Here is an 18,336-nt window from a genome sequence, read left to right as displayed (position 1 = left end):
CAGCCCAGATAAGGGGATTTCAGAGCAATAGGGGATATGAAACACACCGGGCAAACTTCTGCTCACAGTTACACAGGTACAAGTGCCACTAAAAATGCAAAGGGAACTGCAGGTGTGTAATTAAGAGCAGAATCTGGCTTTGTATGCAATTCTGTACCTAGGTATTTTAAATCCTAGGCACAAGAAGTGAGTAGCAGACTCTGTAGTAACTGTAACTCCTAATTTTCTTGCCTTTGTTAATTAATATCTTAACTTTAATAATATATACTTTTTTCTTTTTGTTATAAATATATATTTCTTACTGTTTGATCTACTGTTGTTTACTTCATTTTTATGCTCTAAGCAGATATAGTTATGTAGAGATATAAACATACATACAAGGAATACAATGAGGGGCAAAGGTGCTGAAAGCATGGGATATAGAAAGAAAAGCACGGCCATAACATCAGAACAATCAACAAACCAAAATGTGCTGAACCCTCTGTTCATAGTCCTGGCATAGTATTTCCACTGCAGGTGGGATTTAAACCAGAAACAACTCTGAAATGGGTCACTTCTGGAAAACAGATATACAATGAAATTGCATGAACTCTAACCAAACACAGACCTTGAAAAAACAAACAGGCATTACCTCAAATAATTTTTACTCAGGTTTCAAGTGTCCCATTTTATATCCAACTATAGGAAATGTAAAATCTTCTTCTGTAGGAACAGTGATTTCTCTCTCTTTCCTGGTCCTTTTTTGTTCTAATTTTGGACCTGCTTCTCCTCTCATGACTTCAATCTGAGCAGGAATGGGCTCTCTTTCATGGGGCCCCTTAGACCTCCATAATTAACACATGCTAACACTTCAGCAACTCTAGAAGATTCCTGCCTGTGTTTCAACCTGCAACCCCTCCATATTACAATTGTTAGATCCCCCTTGCTAAGTTATCAGATTTACAGGGGCAGGCCCTCAGCTGGAATAAATTGTCATAACTTCATTATGGAGCTGTGACAATTTACATCAGCTGAGGGTCTGCCCCAAAGCTGATAAGAAAGTATGCAACAGTGAAGGACTTATTCACGGCAAATAATGGTGGAAAATAGTCTATAAAAGGATATTCACTTCAGCAAGTAGGCAGCTTCCCATCATGCAGCTGCATCTAAATTTTATATGAAATACTACACACAAACAAATCCAGCCTTCTTTCTTATATGAAAAGGCAAGCCTATAGTGGTAATAGCAGCAGAAAGACATTGGTACTATTTATAGTATTGCTGCACTATAGAAAAGTAGTGAATTCACTTAGTAGTCGTGTTTTCTACTTGCATGCTGGGATGATGCTAGAAGAGGCCACAAATCCCCAGTTTGGGTTTCACCTTTGACTATCATGAGTCAGCCTACAGTTCACCATCAGTGCTAGAGCCAGAGTGTTTGGACGCTGCAGAGTTTAGCAGGATTCTATTTAAACATCATGTTCACTTCGCCAAGGGCTTCTAAAGGTCCACAATGTGGATGTCCAAAATGTGTGCAAGCTCACAGCATATGAGTCCATCTGAATGAGGCGACGTGCGAGTCCTTTTCTGTCTGTTACTCATGCAGATGCTGTTGGCTAACATCTTCCACTGATACATTCAACAGGTAACTACATAAATCCCCAACTAGAGGTTTGTGCTTCCCCGAAATGGATACTAGCGTTCTCCTTGCAAGGTTATACCTCTATGTGTCTATTATTCTTTGTTTCCGCATGTAGGCATATATTAATATAGAGAGAGAGATACGGGGAAACATAGCATATGTGTAGTATATATAAGAACTTGCATTGTTATAACACACATACAGGACCTCTGCCAGTGAACAGTGAGATCTTCCAAGTGACATGCAAAGAAGCCTAAAGGTAGCTGATCTCACCTCTTACGTGTAACTGTTTTGTTCAGCAGCAAATGCATCAGCTGAATAATTTTTCCACTTCAAATCCAGCCCTTTTTATCCTCTTTGTGTATTTATTTTTGTAAGGGTTGTGGATCCACTGTTTATTCTCAGGGGATGCTGTCCATTGCAGATATTTGTTTTGTTCGAGAAACGGCACTTCCTACTAGATGGAGACGGGACACAAGATCACTTTGTCCTCCAGAAGAACACTGATGACTAGGAATATGAAATAGAGACCAAACATGGTGAAGCCCAAGAATTTATTCATCCTCCACTTGCAGAGCGCAATGGAGAGGATGACAAAGAGTAGCATGATGAAGAGGAGGACGATAGCACAGAACAATCCATTGCTGCTGACAATCACAGGGGTGAAGCCGTTAATTGCAGCGTACAGGAGCCACGGAAGGGGAAGACTGAAAAACACAAAGAGAAATTGGAAATGCCATAGAAAAACAAAAAGTGGTATTAAGAATACTCTGGAGGCACTTCAACATAAAGCTGTTGATTTAAACATAATGAAGCCCATCTAATAAGCTAGTGCACGGACACAATAAGAGAGGCATTAGGTAACATACTAAAAAGAAAAATTCTGTACTGGGCCTTGGGGGATGGACTAGATCGGGCTGAGCAGCAGGTGTGGCTAGGCTGACACACATCCTGTTTCTCAGCAGTTACGTCCAGAAGAGGCGAAGGCACAGATTGGCAGGTTGCAGAAGACTGGGTCCAGTGTACAAGGTGGTGAGGAGAATGGGATTGCCTATTTTTTGTGTCTGCACAGCACCTAGCACAATGCAGCCCTTTGGGCACTTCCAAAATACAAATATTTACTACTACTTTTCTGCTGCCCTCTCCACTGTTGGGAGGTGTGGAGCTGATAAGTGGACAGGGAATTAATGTAAATGAGTTCTCTATGCTCCCAAGTATCCTATACTTTCTTGACCCTCTTTTCACATTTTCCCAGTCTCCTCTCTATTCCCTACTCAGGCTAGTCTAACCACAAGCCTCCGCAAAGGGTGAAGGACCAGGTTCTCATAACTTGCAAATAAGCAACTAGGTTATTTTGTGTAGGAGACAGAAGTGGAGATATCTAGGGGACTCCCTCCTCTTCCTCCACCAATTGCCATGAAGAGCTCTTTGTCACGATGGAGTGTTTCCTGCCTGCCTCACAGCTTGCAGCTATCAGCTAGGAGGCTGTCTGTAAGCTGTGTGGCCCATTCCATTTTTTCCTTTCAATCAGCTGGGGAGAAACCTAGCCCCTGATATCATACCAAACAGCCTGATTGCCAAATGGGCAGTGGATCCATGCAGTGCCACAGATCTGCACCTGGAAGAGAGGAGAACACAGAATCTCTGATTCTCTGGCAGTGGAGCCTGGGCAAGTTGGGGAAGCAATGGCCCTCATGTTTTGGCCCTCAAAGCTTCTTGATGCACACCTAGAATATAACACTATGCAAAAATGTTTGAACTTAAGCTTAACTTCTATTTCTGTGCTTGATGTTACTGCATTTTCCATTCTGCTGCTACAGTGTGAGGCAACATTACTCTGGAATATGTCAAATAGAAATAAATATTTAAGCCATTGACAGGAGTTTAGCAGAGCTTTGAACAGGTAGAAAAAATGTCTGAAGCTCACATAATTCAAACTATATCATCTCTGACTAACCTGATCAAATGGGAATAATTTTTTACAGCCTGAGTAGTAACTAAACTGGAAACTAAACTGAATTCTGCCTTTTTTAATCATAACTAAAGCCAAGGTTCCAAGATATACAAGGCACCTTACATTTCCAGAGATAAAAGCTAAACCATTTGAGGAAAATAAAAGGCTACATCTGAATATTGCAAAAAGAAACTTCTTGCAATATGTCCACTGCCTATGTTCTAAATAAATGCACTGAGGACGCTTAGTGATTTAACGTGTGTAGGTATCATATTTATGAGTTGATTATTTAAAAACAAAACATGCCACTGGGTTCACCATACTAATGAAGAGCGAGGTCCAGAGTCTCAGCTGAGCCCAAAGTGATGGGGATAGCTGACAGGTGGTGGTATGAAGAAACCATTTGTACCCCTCCCCAATTTCTGGGGACTGTTCCATATCAGCCCAGCCAGTGGTGTAATTTAGAGCATCTCCAGGACTGCTCTACATTGCTTCAGCTACTGATGGCCTGCAAGGGTTGTTCTGGGAGGTGGGATTGCTGGAGTGCCCCTTACACTGAGCGTTGGGGTGTTCTGCTGTCCCTTCACCACACGGATCCTCCTGTGACAGGATAATAGTTTATCAGCCAAATACTCTCATCTTAAGTGTGCTGTGTGTCAGGGGTCTTACAAACAGCACATTTAAAGGGACAAGGATCTGCCTAAAGAATTCCCAGAATTTTTTGGCAAAACCCTTCACATGCCAGAAAGTGAGTGTGCAACAACATAGGAATGTTCCATTGAACTGCACAAAGCAGAATTTGGCCTTATATATGTACTCATCTGGAGGTGTAGGGAAGAGGATTGTGCCTCTTACCTTGCATTAACCACAATTTTACCCAAAATACTAAGTGGGGAATGGTGGTATATGTTTGTTCCTATGAGTCAGTACAGAAATGGAAATTCTTGTATGGAGACGACTCAATCCCACAGTTTATTTAGTCTCCACTCAAATACTATTTTAAGTTTCTCCCATGACAGCACTTTATCTTGTTAAAAGAAACAACACTTTCTGGGCCATATTCTTTCCTCAGCAATGCCGGTGTAACTCAGTTGATATCAGTGGTGTTGAACTGGAAGATGTCAATGAGAGGAGAATTTGGTCCAATAACCTGTTAGTTGCACATTAGAATCAATCTGATTATCAAAAATATAATGTGAAATCTCCTCCTGCTGACATCTGATGGCAAACAAATAACTTTGGGGGATGGTGATATTAGAGGTGGCCAGAGTCTCAGTTCTTATTCTTAGGGCAGAGATGGGGGGGGGGGGGGAGCAAAGGTGACTTTAACCCCCCACATCCTGTATTTTGAGGCAGCCAGGAACCTGCCTGGCCCTGATGTAAGTTAAAACAGCCTCAAGGAGCCTTTAACTTGTGCTCAGCTTCCCATGGCCCCGATGGGGCAAACAATGCATTACACCTGTCCATACCCCTGATCACCATTATACCAGGGGCTGGAAGCAGGGCTGGTGTAGAACCCTTTTGCTCTATAGTTGCCAGGGAGGCCCCCTGCACAGAGTGTATTCTCAGGGTGCCATTTCTCTCCACTTTAAGGCCTCCCTTCACTATCAGAACTATGTGAAGGGGCCTTAGAATACAGAATCAGCGCCTGTACGTCTGGATTTGTCAGGCTTTATCTGGAGGGTGGAACACTCAGTGGTACAGACTACAGCTGGGCAGGTACTGCAAGAACAAAAAAGCATTCATGATCTCTGATCACACAGACAGCTGTAGTATGGAAACTGTGAACAAAAGGGGCCAAATCCCAAACTGCTGACTAAAGCAAAGCATGTTTTGAATACGATACCTGCAACAATATTCTTAAATATTTTTAAAATGTGAAATTTACCTGACTGAATGGTCCCTTAAACAAAACAAAACAAAACAAAACAAAACAAAACAAAACAAAACAAACAGCAAATTGGAGGCTCAAACAACTGATTTATAACAAGCTTATTTAACAAATATTCACTTTTGACCTGATTATACAGTAACCTTGATACAAATCAAGAAAGACAGTAAAGCATGTTGCATGTGTAAGATACTGTATTTTGAAATCTATTTCTGTTACATACAAAAGAGCAGAAAGTAATGGTAGCTAACACTATGACAAAACATTTAAGTTTTTATAACTTAGCCATAATTATCTTTGTGTAGTACTTACCCCACTGTGATGTCAAAGATGTTGCTTCCAACAGAGCTGGATACTGCCATATCACCTAGGCCTTTTCGTGCCACAATAACACTGGTAATTAGATCAGGAATAGAGGTACCTGCAGCTAACATAGTCAATCCCATGATTTCTTCACTAATGCCAATGGTCTCGCCAACCTAAAAGGTATTGGGAAAAGTACAAAAGAATGCAGAGAGGTCATGGGAGGAATGGGCATTCTTTGCTGTAAAGTTAGTTAAAATGGAAAATCACCTCGGGGCATATTCTAGCCTCAATCTTTGGTAGAATGTCAATGGAAAGAGAGTAGAATATGCTCCCAAGTTTTTGGAACATGACATTTGTTAGTTTTGGAATTAAATCATCAAGATGACCCTACTGACTGAGTGACTTTTCTAATACTTACTGCTAGTAGGGAGAAAAAGAACACGTTTATATTATTAATGAAGCAGTCAGTAAGGGGAGAAGTGGTTGGTTGCTTCTTTAGGGCCAAATACTGCCCTGAGTTGCATGAGTATGCTCTGGGGACGTAAGAGGAGAGGGGTCTGTAGGTAGCAGGGCATGAGATCTATGTGCTAATGACAGTACATTGCTACTGCGCCCACTGGTGCTTTGCAGCCCCAAATAACCATTTTCTGCCAGTATGGGGATGTGGTTAGACCCTCAGCTGGCTAGCATATTTTGCAGTGTCCTGGATGTGCTAGTAGGATATGCACACTGCTGTTTTTAAGGGCACAACAGAGTGCATATCCTACTGCTTATTCTACCCTGAGCCATCCTACCTTGTGCTGACAAGATGGCTCTAGGACCCACCACACAGCTAATAAAACTTTACTCCTCCTCCTTGACAACCATGGCTTCAGCAGCTAAGGGCAGCCCTTAGCTTCCAAGTTGTACAGGCAGGGACTTTGCTTTTAGTTGTGTGTAGCTTTACTGAAGTACAGTGGCATTTAAACTTACTGCACTAGATAAATAATAAGAAATTACTAGTGTGACCAATTCTGTATATGTCTCAGAAGGCAAACCACCCCCACTAACGGCAACATCAGGATTTGCAATAGAATTTCAACTGGAGCTTGCAGAGATTGAATCCTTCTGAACCTCTGTGAATCAAGCTACATGGTTCAGCTGGTGAATCCCTCAGAAACCGAACAATGCATGATTTGCACAGTTCTGGTTTTCAGACAAGAACAAACACTTAAGAAAAATATGAGGCTAAGGAAAATGACGCTAAAATTTAGACAAACATGCGGAAATGACAGGAAAAAATGAATAAAAATCAGCACTATGGAAAAGATATTTCCTTTTGTAGGTCACCTTTACAAGGATTCAACTAACTCAAATGTATTTCCATTAAGGCTGAATCCTGCAAAAAGACAAAAATCTCCATTGAGTTCAAAAATCTTCATTGAGTTGCCTGAGGAGGACAGCAGGAACTGAGCTATTGTTAAGGATGAAATTCTCCCCAGCAAGCATGCAGGGCCTTTGCAAGACTCTTTGCTCCACGTAAGCCCTATGATGTTACTGTCAGGTGAGAGGGGTCATGGACAGAGTGACTGAGAGGGGGTCTACATGCTAAGCCCATATAGGCCTTTGCATCATAGTTCCAGGCTAAAGAGGAGTAGCCCATATAAGATTTTCAAAGAGGCATTATTTACATAGCTATCAGTGAATGGTTGTTGCTGGTTCTAATGCAAACAGAATGATCAAACATTTGTCAGCAAATGTACACAACCCACCTTACCAGACACTGAGTAGTACTTTACTCTGAGAATCATTCCAGCTTGCAGAATAAGGGGTTACTCAGCATGTGGTAGGGTTGCAGAATCTGGCCCTAAATGACTAGTCACAAACTGAGACACATAGGAAAGCTTACATTTCATACCTTTATCATTCTCTTACCTGGTGTGCCCACCAGACCATTAAATAAGAAAAAACTGCTATCCAAGTGATTGCTCCAAAGAATGTGACAGGAAAAAATTTCCTGGAGGACTGAAAGAGAAATAAAACAGAAATAGTGTGCATTTATGTTAAACATTGACCAATGCATATACAGTCCCTAAACAAATTCAGAATTACAAACATATAGTGATCTAAGAAAGTTAGAAGAGGATTAAGTAGCTGCATGCCCTGATCCTGCAGTTCTTACACAGGCAAACCTCCCACTGACTTCAATAGGAAAATAGCCTACCTCAGGATTGTAATATCAGACCCATAGCAGTGATCCTGATCATACCTAATAGTAAATATTGGTCTGCCATTCATTTTGTATATTCTTAGGCCGAAATTTGCTTCAGTGCTTTACTGAATCAGGGCCTTGGCTTTGAAAGGGGAAAACGGCTGTAACAGGCTATGATATTCTTTAGAGCCATTTTCCACTTTTGAAGTGATTCCTTGTGAATAAAAGTTATTCATATTCAAGCTAGTCCTTATCTTGAGGTCTCAAAGCATGAGTATCATTATCCCTGTTTTATAGATGGGGAAACTGAGGCACAGGGAGGTGAAGTGATTTGCCTAAAGTAATCCAGCAGGCTAGAAATGGAAATTGGAACTAGGTCTTCTGAATGCAGGAGAGTGCCCCATCCTCAAGGCCATGTGCACACACTCAAAATAGTCCAGGTACAATTAATATAAAAGCTTACTTTTTGCCAACAAACTCTATAGTGAGAATGTACTTTTTGTACAGTCAGCACCACAAAGGTTGCTGCAGAGTCCAGAATGATAAAGAGGTACATTTTGAAGTTTTTAGCTCATCATATTTTGCTTGGAAAAATAACCCTTTTATTTTCAATTAACATAGTAGGATGCAATTAAGATGTACTGGTTACTGTGGAACCCCTTTGCTTTGTTTTGTACAGAGGTTCATTATAAAAGAAAGGTGAACCTGTAGACACAATAATGTCTTTGAAGCCCATTAATGAGTTCCAAAATCTATATCACACCAAAGCAGACTCATTTTTAATTAGGATTTCTCTTTTACTAATGTCAGGCTTTGAATGTACAGTATTCTCATAACAAATTAATGGGTTATATTAAAATTCATAACTTATTTTGGTCTCTGTGCCTTTCAGTGTCATTCATCATCCCCACTGCCTTTTTAAGCCAGTTATACCTGTTTAAAAGGGAGAGCTTAAGTTAACTAGTTTGGCAGAGCAATCTTGATCGTAATTCTGTTTGGAATAATCACAGTGTAAATCAAATTATGGCTTGATGCTAAATTTGTATTCCGAATTAATGTTTCAGCATTTGGTACTGCAGGCACAGCGTGCTGAAGAATGAGAGGGCAGTGCAGAACAGGCAAGAAAGTTGGCAACATGTGACCTCCAGAAGAAGGAAGAGGAGAACCCATGTACCCCAGTGCAGATAGAGGTAAGAAACCATTTTCAGGCTCTCTGCACAGGGTACTATGGCGGAGAATGGTTTGGAAGAGTCATCTGAGGGAAGGGATCAGAAGGAGACCCCATCAACTGGAAGGCATGGAATGCATTGTCCTAGGGATGGGGGTTCCACGACCATGACACCGAAGAGGAAGAGATGAGTGGTGGTGGTTGGGGACTCCCTCCTCAGGGGGATGGAGTCATCCATCTGCCGTCCAGACCGGGATACTCGAGAAGTGTGCTGCTTGCCTGGAGCTAGAATTCAGGATGTGATGGAGTGTCTGCTGAGACTGATCAAGCCCTTGGACCACTACCCCTTCCTACTTCTCCATGTGGGCACCAATGGTACTACCAAGAATGACCTTGTGCGGGTCACTGCGGGCTACATGGCTCTGGGAAGAAGGATAAAGGAGTTTGAGGTGCAAGTCATGTTCTCATCTATCCTCCCTGTTAAAGGAAAAGGCCCAGGTAGGGACCATCGAATTGTGGAGGTAAATGCGTGATTATGCAGGTGGTGTCGGAGTGAGGGCTTTGGATTCCTCGACCATGGGATGTTATTCCAGGTAGAAGGATTGCTAGGAAGAGATGGGATCCACCTAACAAAGAGAGGGAAGAGCATCTTTGCAGGCAGGCTTGTTAACCTAGTGAGGAGGGCTTTAAACTAGGTTCACCGGGGGACGGTGACCTAAGCCCAGAGGTAAGTGGGATACTGGGAGGAAACACAAGGAGGAGGGTACAGCGGGGAGGCGTCCTGGTTCATACTGAGAAAGTAGGGCAATCGGCTAGTTATCTTAGGTGTCTGTACATGAATGCAAGCAGCCTGGGAAACAAGCAGGAAGAACTGGAAGTCCTGGCACAGTCAAGGAACTATGGTGTGACTGGAATAACAGAGACTTGGTGGGGCAGTTCACATGACTGGAGCAGTGTCAAGGATGGGGATAAACTGTTCAGGAAGACAGGCAGGGGAAAAAAGGTGGAGGAGTTACACTGTATGTAAGAGAGCAGTATGATTGCTCAGAGCTCCTGTATGAAACTGCAGAAAAGCCTGTTGAGTGTCTTTGGGTTAAGTTTAGAGGTGAGAGAAAGAAGGGTGGTGTCGTGGTGGGCATCTGCTGTAGACCACCAGACCAGGAGGATGAGGTAGACGGGGCTTTCTTTGGACAACTAACAGAAGTTTCCAGAGCACAGACCACAGGCCCTGGTTCTCATGGGGGACTTCAGTTACCCGGATGTCTGCTGGGAGAGCAATACAGCAATGCACAGACAATCCAGAACGTTTTTGGAGAGTGTTGGGGACAACTTCCTGGTGCAAGTGCTGGAGGAACCGACTAGGGGCCATGCTCCTCTTGATCTGCTGCTCACAAACAGGGATGAATTGGTAGAGGAAGTAGAAGTGGGTGGCAACCTGGGCAGCAGTGACTATGAGATGGTCGAGTTCAGGATCCTGACAAAAGGAAGAAAGAAGAGCAGCAGAATACAGACCTTGGAGTTCAGAAAAGCAGACTTTGACTCCCTCAGGGAACTGATGGGCAGGATGCCCTGGAAGGCTAATATGAGGGGGAAAGGAATCCAGGAGAGCTGGCTGTATTTTAAAGAAGCCTTATTGAGGGCACAGGAACAAACCATCCCAATGTGCAGAAAAAATAGCAAATATGGCAGGTGAGCAGCTTGGCTTTACAGAGAAATCTTCGGTGAGCTTAAACACAAAAAGGAAGTTTACAAGAAGTGGAAACTTGGATAGATGACTAGGGAGGAGTATGCAGGGGCGTAATCAGGAAGGTCAAAGCACAATTGGAGTTGCAGCTAGGAAGGGATGTGAAGGGTAACAAGAAGGGTTTCTACAGGTATGTTAGCAACAAGAAGAAGATCAGGGAAAGTGTGGGACACTTAGTGAGTGGGGGAAGCAACCTAGTGACAGATGATGTGGAAAAAGCTGAAGTACTCAATGCTTTTATTTCCTTGGTCTTCACAGACAAGGTCAGCTCCCAGACTGCTGCACTGGGCAGCACAGTATGGGAAGGAAGTGAGTAGCTCTCAGTGGTGAAAGAATAGGTTAAGGACTATTTAGAAAAGCTGGACATGCACAAGTCCTTGGGGCTGGATTTATTGCATCCAAGGGTGCTGAGGGAGTTGGCTGATGTGATTGTAGAGCCATTGGCCATTATCTTTGAAAACTCGTGGCGATCGGGGGAGGTCCCGGACGATTGGAAAAAGGCAAATATAGTGCCCATCTTTAAAAAAGGGAAGAAGGAGAATCCAGTGAACTATAGACCGGTGAGCCTCACCTCACCTCAGAAAAATCATGGAGCAGATCCTCAAGGAAACCATTTTGAAGCACTTGGAGGAGAGGAAGGTGATCAGGAACAGTCAACATGGATTCACCAAGGGCAAGTCATGCCTGGCCAACCTGATTGCCTTCTATGATGAGAAAACTGGCTCTGTGGAATAGGGGAAAGCGGTGGATGTGATATACATTGACTTTAGCAAAGCTTTTGATATGTTCTCCCACAGAATTCTTGCCAGCAAGTTAAAGAAGTATGGATTGGATTAATGGACTGTAAGGTGGATAGAAAGCTGGCTAGATCATCAGGCTCAACAGGTAGTGATCAACAGCTCAATGTCTAGTTGGCAGCTGGTATTAAGCGGAGTGCCCCAAGGATCGGTCCTGGGGCCGGTTTTGTTCAACATCTTCATTAATGATCTGGATGATGGGATGGACTGCACCCTCAGCAAGTTTGTGGATGACACTAAGCTGTGGGAAGAGGTGAATATGCTGGAGGGTAGGGATAGTATCCAGAATGACCTAGACACATTTGAGGATTGGGCCAAAAGAAATCTGAGATGAGGTTCAACAAGGACAAGTGCAGTGTTCTGCACTTAGGAAAGAAGAATCCCATGCGCCGCTACAGGCTGGGGACCGACTGGCTAAGCGGCAGTTCTGCAGAAAAGGACCTGGGGATTACAGTGGACGAGAAGCTGAATATGAGTCAGCAGTGTGCCCTTGTTGCTAAGAAGGCCAACGGCATATTGGGCTGCATTAGTAGGAGCATTCCCAGCAGATCGAGGGAAGTGATTATTCCCCTCTATTCAACACTGGTGAGGCCACATCTGGAGAACTGCATCCAGTTTTGGGCCCCCCATTACAGAAAGGATGTGGACAAATTGGAGAGAGTCCAGTGCAGGGCAACGGAAATGATTAGGGGCTGGGGCACATGTCTTATGAAGAGAGGCTGAGGGAACTGGGGGAACAGACTTATTTAGTCTGCAGAAGAGAAGCTGGGGCGGGATTTGATAGTAGACTTTAACCATCTGAAGGGGGGGTTCCAAAGAGGATGGAGCTAGACTGTTCTCAGTGATGGCAGATGACAGAACAAGGAGCAATGGTCTCAAGTTGAAGTGGAGGAGGTCTAGGTTGGATATTAGGAAACACTATTTCACTAGGAGGGTGGTGAAGCACTGGAATGGGTTACCTAGGGAGGTGGTGGAATCTCCTTCCTTAGGGGTTTTTAAGGCCCAGCTTGACAAAGCGGACCTCCCGTGTAGATTGGTCCAGGCTGAGGTTGATGGTGGGGTGGAAGCTGTTGAAATCATGGCGGAATTCTTCCAGGGTCTCCTTCCCATGGGTCCAGATGATGAAGATGTCATCAATGTAGCGTAGGTAGAGAAGGGGCGTGAGTGGACGAGAGCTGAGGAAGCGTTGTTCTAGGTCAGCCATAAAAATGTTGGCATATTGTGGGGCCATGCGGGTGCCCATAGCGGTGCTACTGGTCTGGAGGTATATATTGTCACCAAATTTGAAATAATTGTGCGTGAGGATAAAGTCACAGAGCTCAGCAACAAGTTGTGCTGTGTCATCATCAGGGATACTGTTCCTGACAGCTTGTATTCCATCTGTGTGTGGGATGTTTGTGTAGAGAGCCTCTACATCCATGGTGGCTAGGATGGTGTTTTCTGGGAGGTCACCAATGCATTGTAGTTTTCTCAGGAAATCTGTGGTATCACGGAGGTAGCTGGGAGTGCTGGTGGCGTAGGGTCTGAGTAGGGAGTCCACATATCCAGACAGTCCTTCAGTGAGCCAACCTTAAGCATATTCTCACCAGCAACCACGCACCGCACCATAACAACTCTAACTCAGGAACCAACCCATGCAACAAACCTCGATGCCAACTCTGCCCACATATCTACACCAGCAACACCATCACAGGACCTAACCAGATCAGCTACAACATCACCGGCTCATTCACCTGCACGTCCACCAATGTTATATATGCCATCATGTGCCAGCAATGCCCCTCTGCTATGTACATTGGCCAAACTGGACAGTCACTACGCAAGAGGATTAATGGACACAAGTCAGATATCAGGAATGGCAATATACAAAAACCTGTAGGAGAACACTTCAGCCTCCCTGGCCACACAATAGCAGATATAAAGGTAGCCATCTTACAGCACAAAAACTTCAGGACCAGACTCCAAAGAGAAACTGCTGAGCTCCAGTTCATTTGCAAATTTGACACCATCAGATCAGGATTAAACAAAGACTGTGAATGGCTATGCAACTACAGAAGCAGTTTCTCCTCCCTTGGCGTTCACACCTCAACTGCTAGCAGAGCACCTCACCCTCCCTGATTGAACTAACCTCGTTATCTCCACACTGATTTATACCTGCCTCTGGAGATTTCCATTACTTTCATCTGAAGAAATGAGGTTCTTACCCACGAAAGCTTATGCTCCCAATACTTCTGTTAGTCTTAAAGGTGCCACAGGACCCTCTGTTGCTTTTTACAGATTCAGACTAACACGGCTACCCCTCTGATACTAAACATTCCTTAAAGTCTCTCGTTGTTTTGGCTCTCGCTCACATCAGATTATTTTTAATGAGCCAGTGGTAATGTTTTACAAGCTTATGTGAATGATCACTAGGACTGCTTGTGTGAGTAAGTGCTTTCCATTGGGAATACTAGTTCCACTGTCTAGCCTGTAATTGTGGCTTGACTCTACAGCACTTCTGTCTGTGAAATTCCTTTTAATTTCACTTTTAATTTTTGGGCCCATGGCCTACAGATAAGGCTATGATTTACTCATGGAGGTCTGTGACTTTACCAGACTTCTGTGACTTCTTTGGTTTCAGCTGTTGGGGCTGAAGCCAGGGCTGGATGCGGGACTGTGTGCCCCTGTCCTGAAACTGAGGCTGGAACCAGGACCTCGGAGCCCCTGTCCTTTGGCTTGTGGCGGAGGCTGCAGCCGGGGCCATGCACCCCCCCCCTCCATGGCTTCCCAGGGCAGTGCGCCCCCTAGCTGCACCTGGGGCTTGGCGGAGGCTGCAGCCAGGGCTGCGCACCCTTGTCCCACAGCTGTGGCCAGCTCCGGAGCGAGGGTTGTGCACCCCCGTGGCTCTGTCCCCCGCTGCAGCTGCTGGAGGCGGGGCTGTGCCCCCTGCCATTGTGGGGGGCTCAGCTTGTCAGTCCCCCACGCCATGGGACTCCATTCCTCTCCCCTACCTATCCCTGGGCACCAGTTGTTTTTAGTAAAGTCATGGACAGGTCACGGGTTCCCCTGTGAATTTTTGTTTATTGCCTGGGATCTGTCCATGACTTTTAGTAAAAATAACTGTGACAAAATCTTAGCCTTAACTACAGGCCATTCTCCTGCTTAGCAAAACTTTCCAAACAGTAACTTCCTCAGACAGTACATTCAGATCAAACTATGAGATCCTAGGCAAATCCTGCAGCTTCCATTTGAACTATCATTTCAGAATGTAAAATGTCTGATACATGCAACCTCTGTCTGTTCCTCCATTCTCTGGAGCACAGCTCTCCCCATATAGGCATATGAGTAATTTCCAACTTCAGGGAGAGAATTAGGCTCAGAAATGTACTGAATGTTCCCATTACTTTCCCTGAATATGACTGCAATTAGAGTCAGAGAACAAGCACTCTTTGAATATTGTCCATTCAGCATGCTTAAGTCAGTCTAAAGACTTCTTTTTCAGGGAGCTCACAGAAATTCAAGGCCAGCTCTACTATACATTACCTCCTCGTAGACCAGAACCCACTCAACCCACCCACATTAGGCAGAACAGGCATTCTCCTGGGGCAGCACAATCTTCACGGACTGTTTTGTGTGGGTGACTGCAAGCTAAATGGAGTGCCTGTAGAAGCTACTTGCGCCAACGGGAGGTTTTCAACCTTTTTAAATTTGTGGACCCCTAAAACATTTTGAATGGAGGTGCGGATGCCTTTGGAAATTTTAGACATAGTCTGTGGCGCCCCAAGCCGTGGACCAGAAATTGAAAACAACTATTCTATGGTAACGACAACCTTTCGTGGACTTCTCAGAAAATAGAGGAGTCCATGGATCACAGGTTGAAAACCACTGGTGTAGGTAATCCATCTTCCTGAGAAGTGGTAGCTAAATTGACGGAATAATTTTTCCATCAATCTAGAGCTGGTCTACACCAGGGGTTAGGTCAGTAGAACTGTCTCTCAGAGGGGTGGATTTTTCACACCCCTGAGAAACATAGCTATACCAAAGTACAATCCCAATGCAGTCCCAGACCTGAAGAAGAGCTCTGCATAGCTTGAAAGTTTGTTTCTTTCACCAGTGGAAGTTGGTCCAATGTATTACCCCACCTACCTTGTCTCTCTAATATCCTGAGACCAACATTGTCAGAACAACACTTCTGGCTGCTGCAACGAGTATATGTAATTTTACTTCAGTGGGAGTAGGACTGAGCCTGAATGGGGCAAATGGTTCAAAAGGATGATTTTTTTTAAAGACATCCATTTCTTGTTCAGTATTTTCACAGTCCATTTTTTCAACTTTTTGGATTATTTTCTTATTTTGTGTAAATTTGTAGTGTTTTCTTTAATTGAAGGCAGTGAGAAGATGAGGTGGTATGCGTGTTGTTGGCAATCAGCTTTAAAATTCTAAGTAGGAGAGCCAATCAGAGCAGAGGGATTTGCATATTCTTGTCATAAAAAAATAACAATACTGTGAATTATTCAAACTCTAGCTATTGGCCAATAATGGCTGTCAGTCAACCAGAGTACAGGGTTATCCATACCATATGGTTATTGTAAAATAATGATATAGTGTTTATGCAAATCAGACAAGGAATCAACTATAATGCAGGAAACAGCAAAGCTGAGAATTATGTCAGTAACTTTACAGCATACAAGCACCCTGACTGTCTGAGCCAATTTTGTTCCATTATAATTAGCTGATAAGCAGTAGTTCAAGACTATGTGTACTTTAACAGTCTTTACCGTTTAATTATCTATTTTTGAAAGAGAAAACATTATAACTGAAAAGGTGCAAAATGTAAAGACTGTGCCAATTGTAGAAGCTGAAATCATGCACAAATCCAATAAATATTGTAATAATTTGCATACAGACGAATTTGAAAAAAAGAGTGGGAGTACTGGATCTTCAAAAAAAAAATTAGATTGTAATTATTGTCAAAGTTTCTGATATTCATCCCTGCGAGTAATTCACAAGCTCCTGGGAACAATCAGAGCTGTCTGTTCTAAAAATTTTCCTAGAAGAATTAGTCAGAGCTGTCAGACAGCAATTTTTCTCAACATTTCTTTCCAGTGGAGTATGCAGTTGTTGTAATGGTTGCTTTATAAAGATCCTAGCACCCAGTTTTATTACCAGTTGGCTCTGCTGTGGTCATGGTAACAGGACAAATCAAAAAGCATGGTTCATACAGTAAATATGCCATTTCCACTTAGAGCTGTCAACTGAATTTAGTAGCTTGAATCTAGATTTGTTGGACTGGTGTTGCTTCTACATAGTCCCTTCTTTGCTCACATATTTTTCCTGAGGCACATCTGTACAGAATTCCTAATGGTATTTGAAAAATATCAGAGTTTAAAACGAAGAGGATTATGATCAAAGAATGTTTTCTGCAAATGTGTTGTTTCTTAGAGCCTGATCCTGCAAGGTGTTGAGCCTTTAATTGTTTGGCAAAAAAATAAAGGATTTTTTACCTTTTCCCACTTTTATTACTAGCGCTTTTATTTTATATTTAATCTTAACACCTCATATATTTGTCTCATATGTACATTTATTTGTGTGAACTCTTTATTCTCTATTATTCTAGGCATTTGATATAGTTTATCATTCATCATATTTTGATCATTTAAGCTCTGATCCTGAAATTGGGTCTGTGTGGGCACACCTTTGTCCTTGTCCAGAGTCCTGTAGATGATAATGGTTCTATTTGTTGAAGGAAATATTCACTTATATGGAGTCTAATTGTAGTTAATGGAACTCTGCATGGGCACCAGGGGCAGATTAGGATTTTGTGGCGCCTCTGGGCCAGAGAAAGTGGGGGCCCCTCCACACCCCTTCGCCCCTGAATCCCCCGACACTCCTGCCGAGGAAATGGGGTCGGGGCACAGGGGCTTGCCCAGCTCCGCCTGCCTGGTGCTTCAGCCCCCGCGCCCAGCTGGAGCACCAGGTGGGCGGGCAGAGCAGAGCAAGCCCCCACGCCCTGACCCTGTTCTCCGGCTAGAGCGCTCGGTGGGTGGAGTGGGTTGGGGTGCAGGGGTGCCCATTTTTCCAGGTCCCCCAATTGGCTGGGGTCCCTGGGCACGGGCTCCGTTGGCCCAGTGGCTAATCTGCCACTGATAGGCATAATGATTTTCCCCATGTTGGCACCATGGCAGAATTTGAGCCTTATTATTTTTTCTTTTTTCAGAGTGGAAAGGAGGGAGGCAGTTGGGGGTGTGGTCTAGTGGATTGAGCACTGGACTGGGACTCAAGATACCTGGTTTTATTCCTAGCCCTGCCTCTAGTTTGGTGAGTGACTCTGAAGAAGTCACTTCACCTCTTTGTCCCTCAATTTCTCCATCTGTAAAATGGGGATAATGATATTTACATCCTTTGTATAGCTCTTTGAGATCTATTGCTGAAAAGCACTGTACAAATATGAGTTACTATTATTACAACATCTAGTCATTATTATGACTATTATTAATAATAAAGGCATTTGAACAAAAAGCCAACCGCTAAATCCCTATGGAATAAATCCATTCCTAGTGTACTGCCAGTTACTTCAACAGCATTACAGTGAGGATGGGTCTAGCTCCATAAGCAGTTGTCTTAAGTAAACAGTTTATTAAGCTAGCAAATGCTTATTAAAATGGGTCATTCATTGATTTAATTA

The 18,336-nt window shown here is 43.5% G+C and overlaps 1 protein-coding gene across 2 annotated transcripts in view; it reads right to left on the bottom strand.

The window, feature by feature from the left end:
• Positions 1 to 528: 528 nt before the first annotated feature.
• SLC24A2 (solute carrier family 24 member 2) overlaps positions 529 to 18,336 on the bottom strand; it is a 176,668-nt gene continuing 158,860 nt past the window's right edge. The window contains exons 9-11 of one of the 2 annotated variants that reach the window (XM_005297688.5): positions 7,687 to 7,776; positions 5,779 to 5,945; positions 529 to 2,328 (exon numbers count right to left, since the gene is read on the bottom strand). In XM_005297688.5, coding sequence (XP_005297745.1) covers positions 2,079 to 2,328; positions 5,779 to 5,945; positions 7,687 to 7,776 — 507 coding nt within the window. In that variant the 3' untranslated portion in view covers positions 529 to 2,078. The remainder of the gene's footprint in view (positions 2,329 to 5,778; positions 5,946 to 7,686; positions 7,777 to 18,336) is intronic. The other variant, XM_005297689.5, reaches the window with a different exon arrangement.

Source organism: Chrysemys picta, chromosome 6, assembly GCF_011386835.1.
Source record: "Chrysemys picta bellii isolate R12L10 chromosome 6, ASM1138683v2, whole genome shotgun sequence".
NCBI classification, from domain to species: domain Eukaryota; kingdom Metazoa; phylum Chordata; order Testudines; family Emydidae; genus Chrysemys; species Chrysemys picta.
The sequence above is the reverse complement of the archived record's forward strand: the minus strand, read 5'-3'. Positions and strand labels throughout refer to the sequence as shown.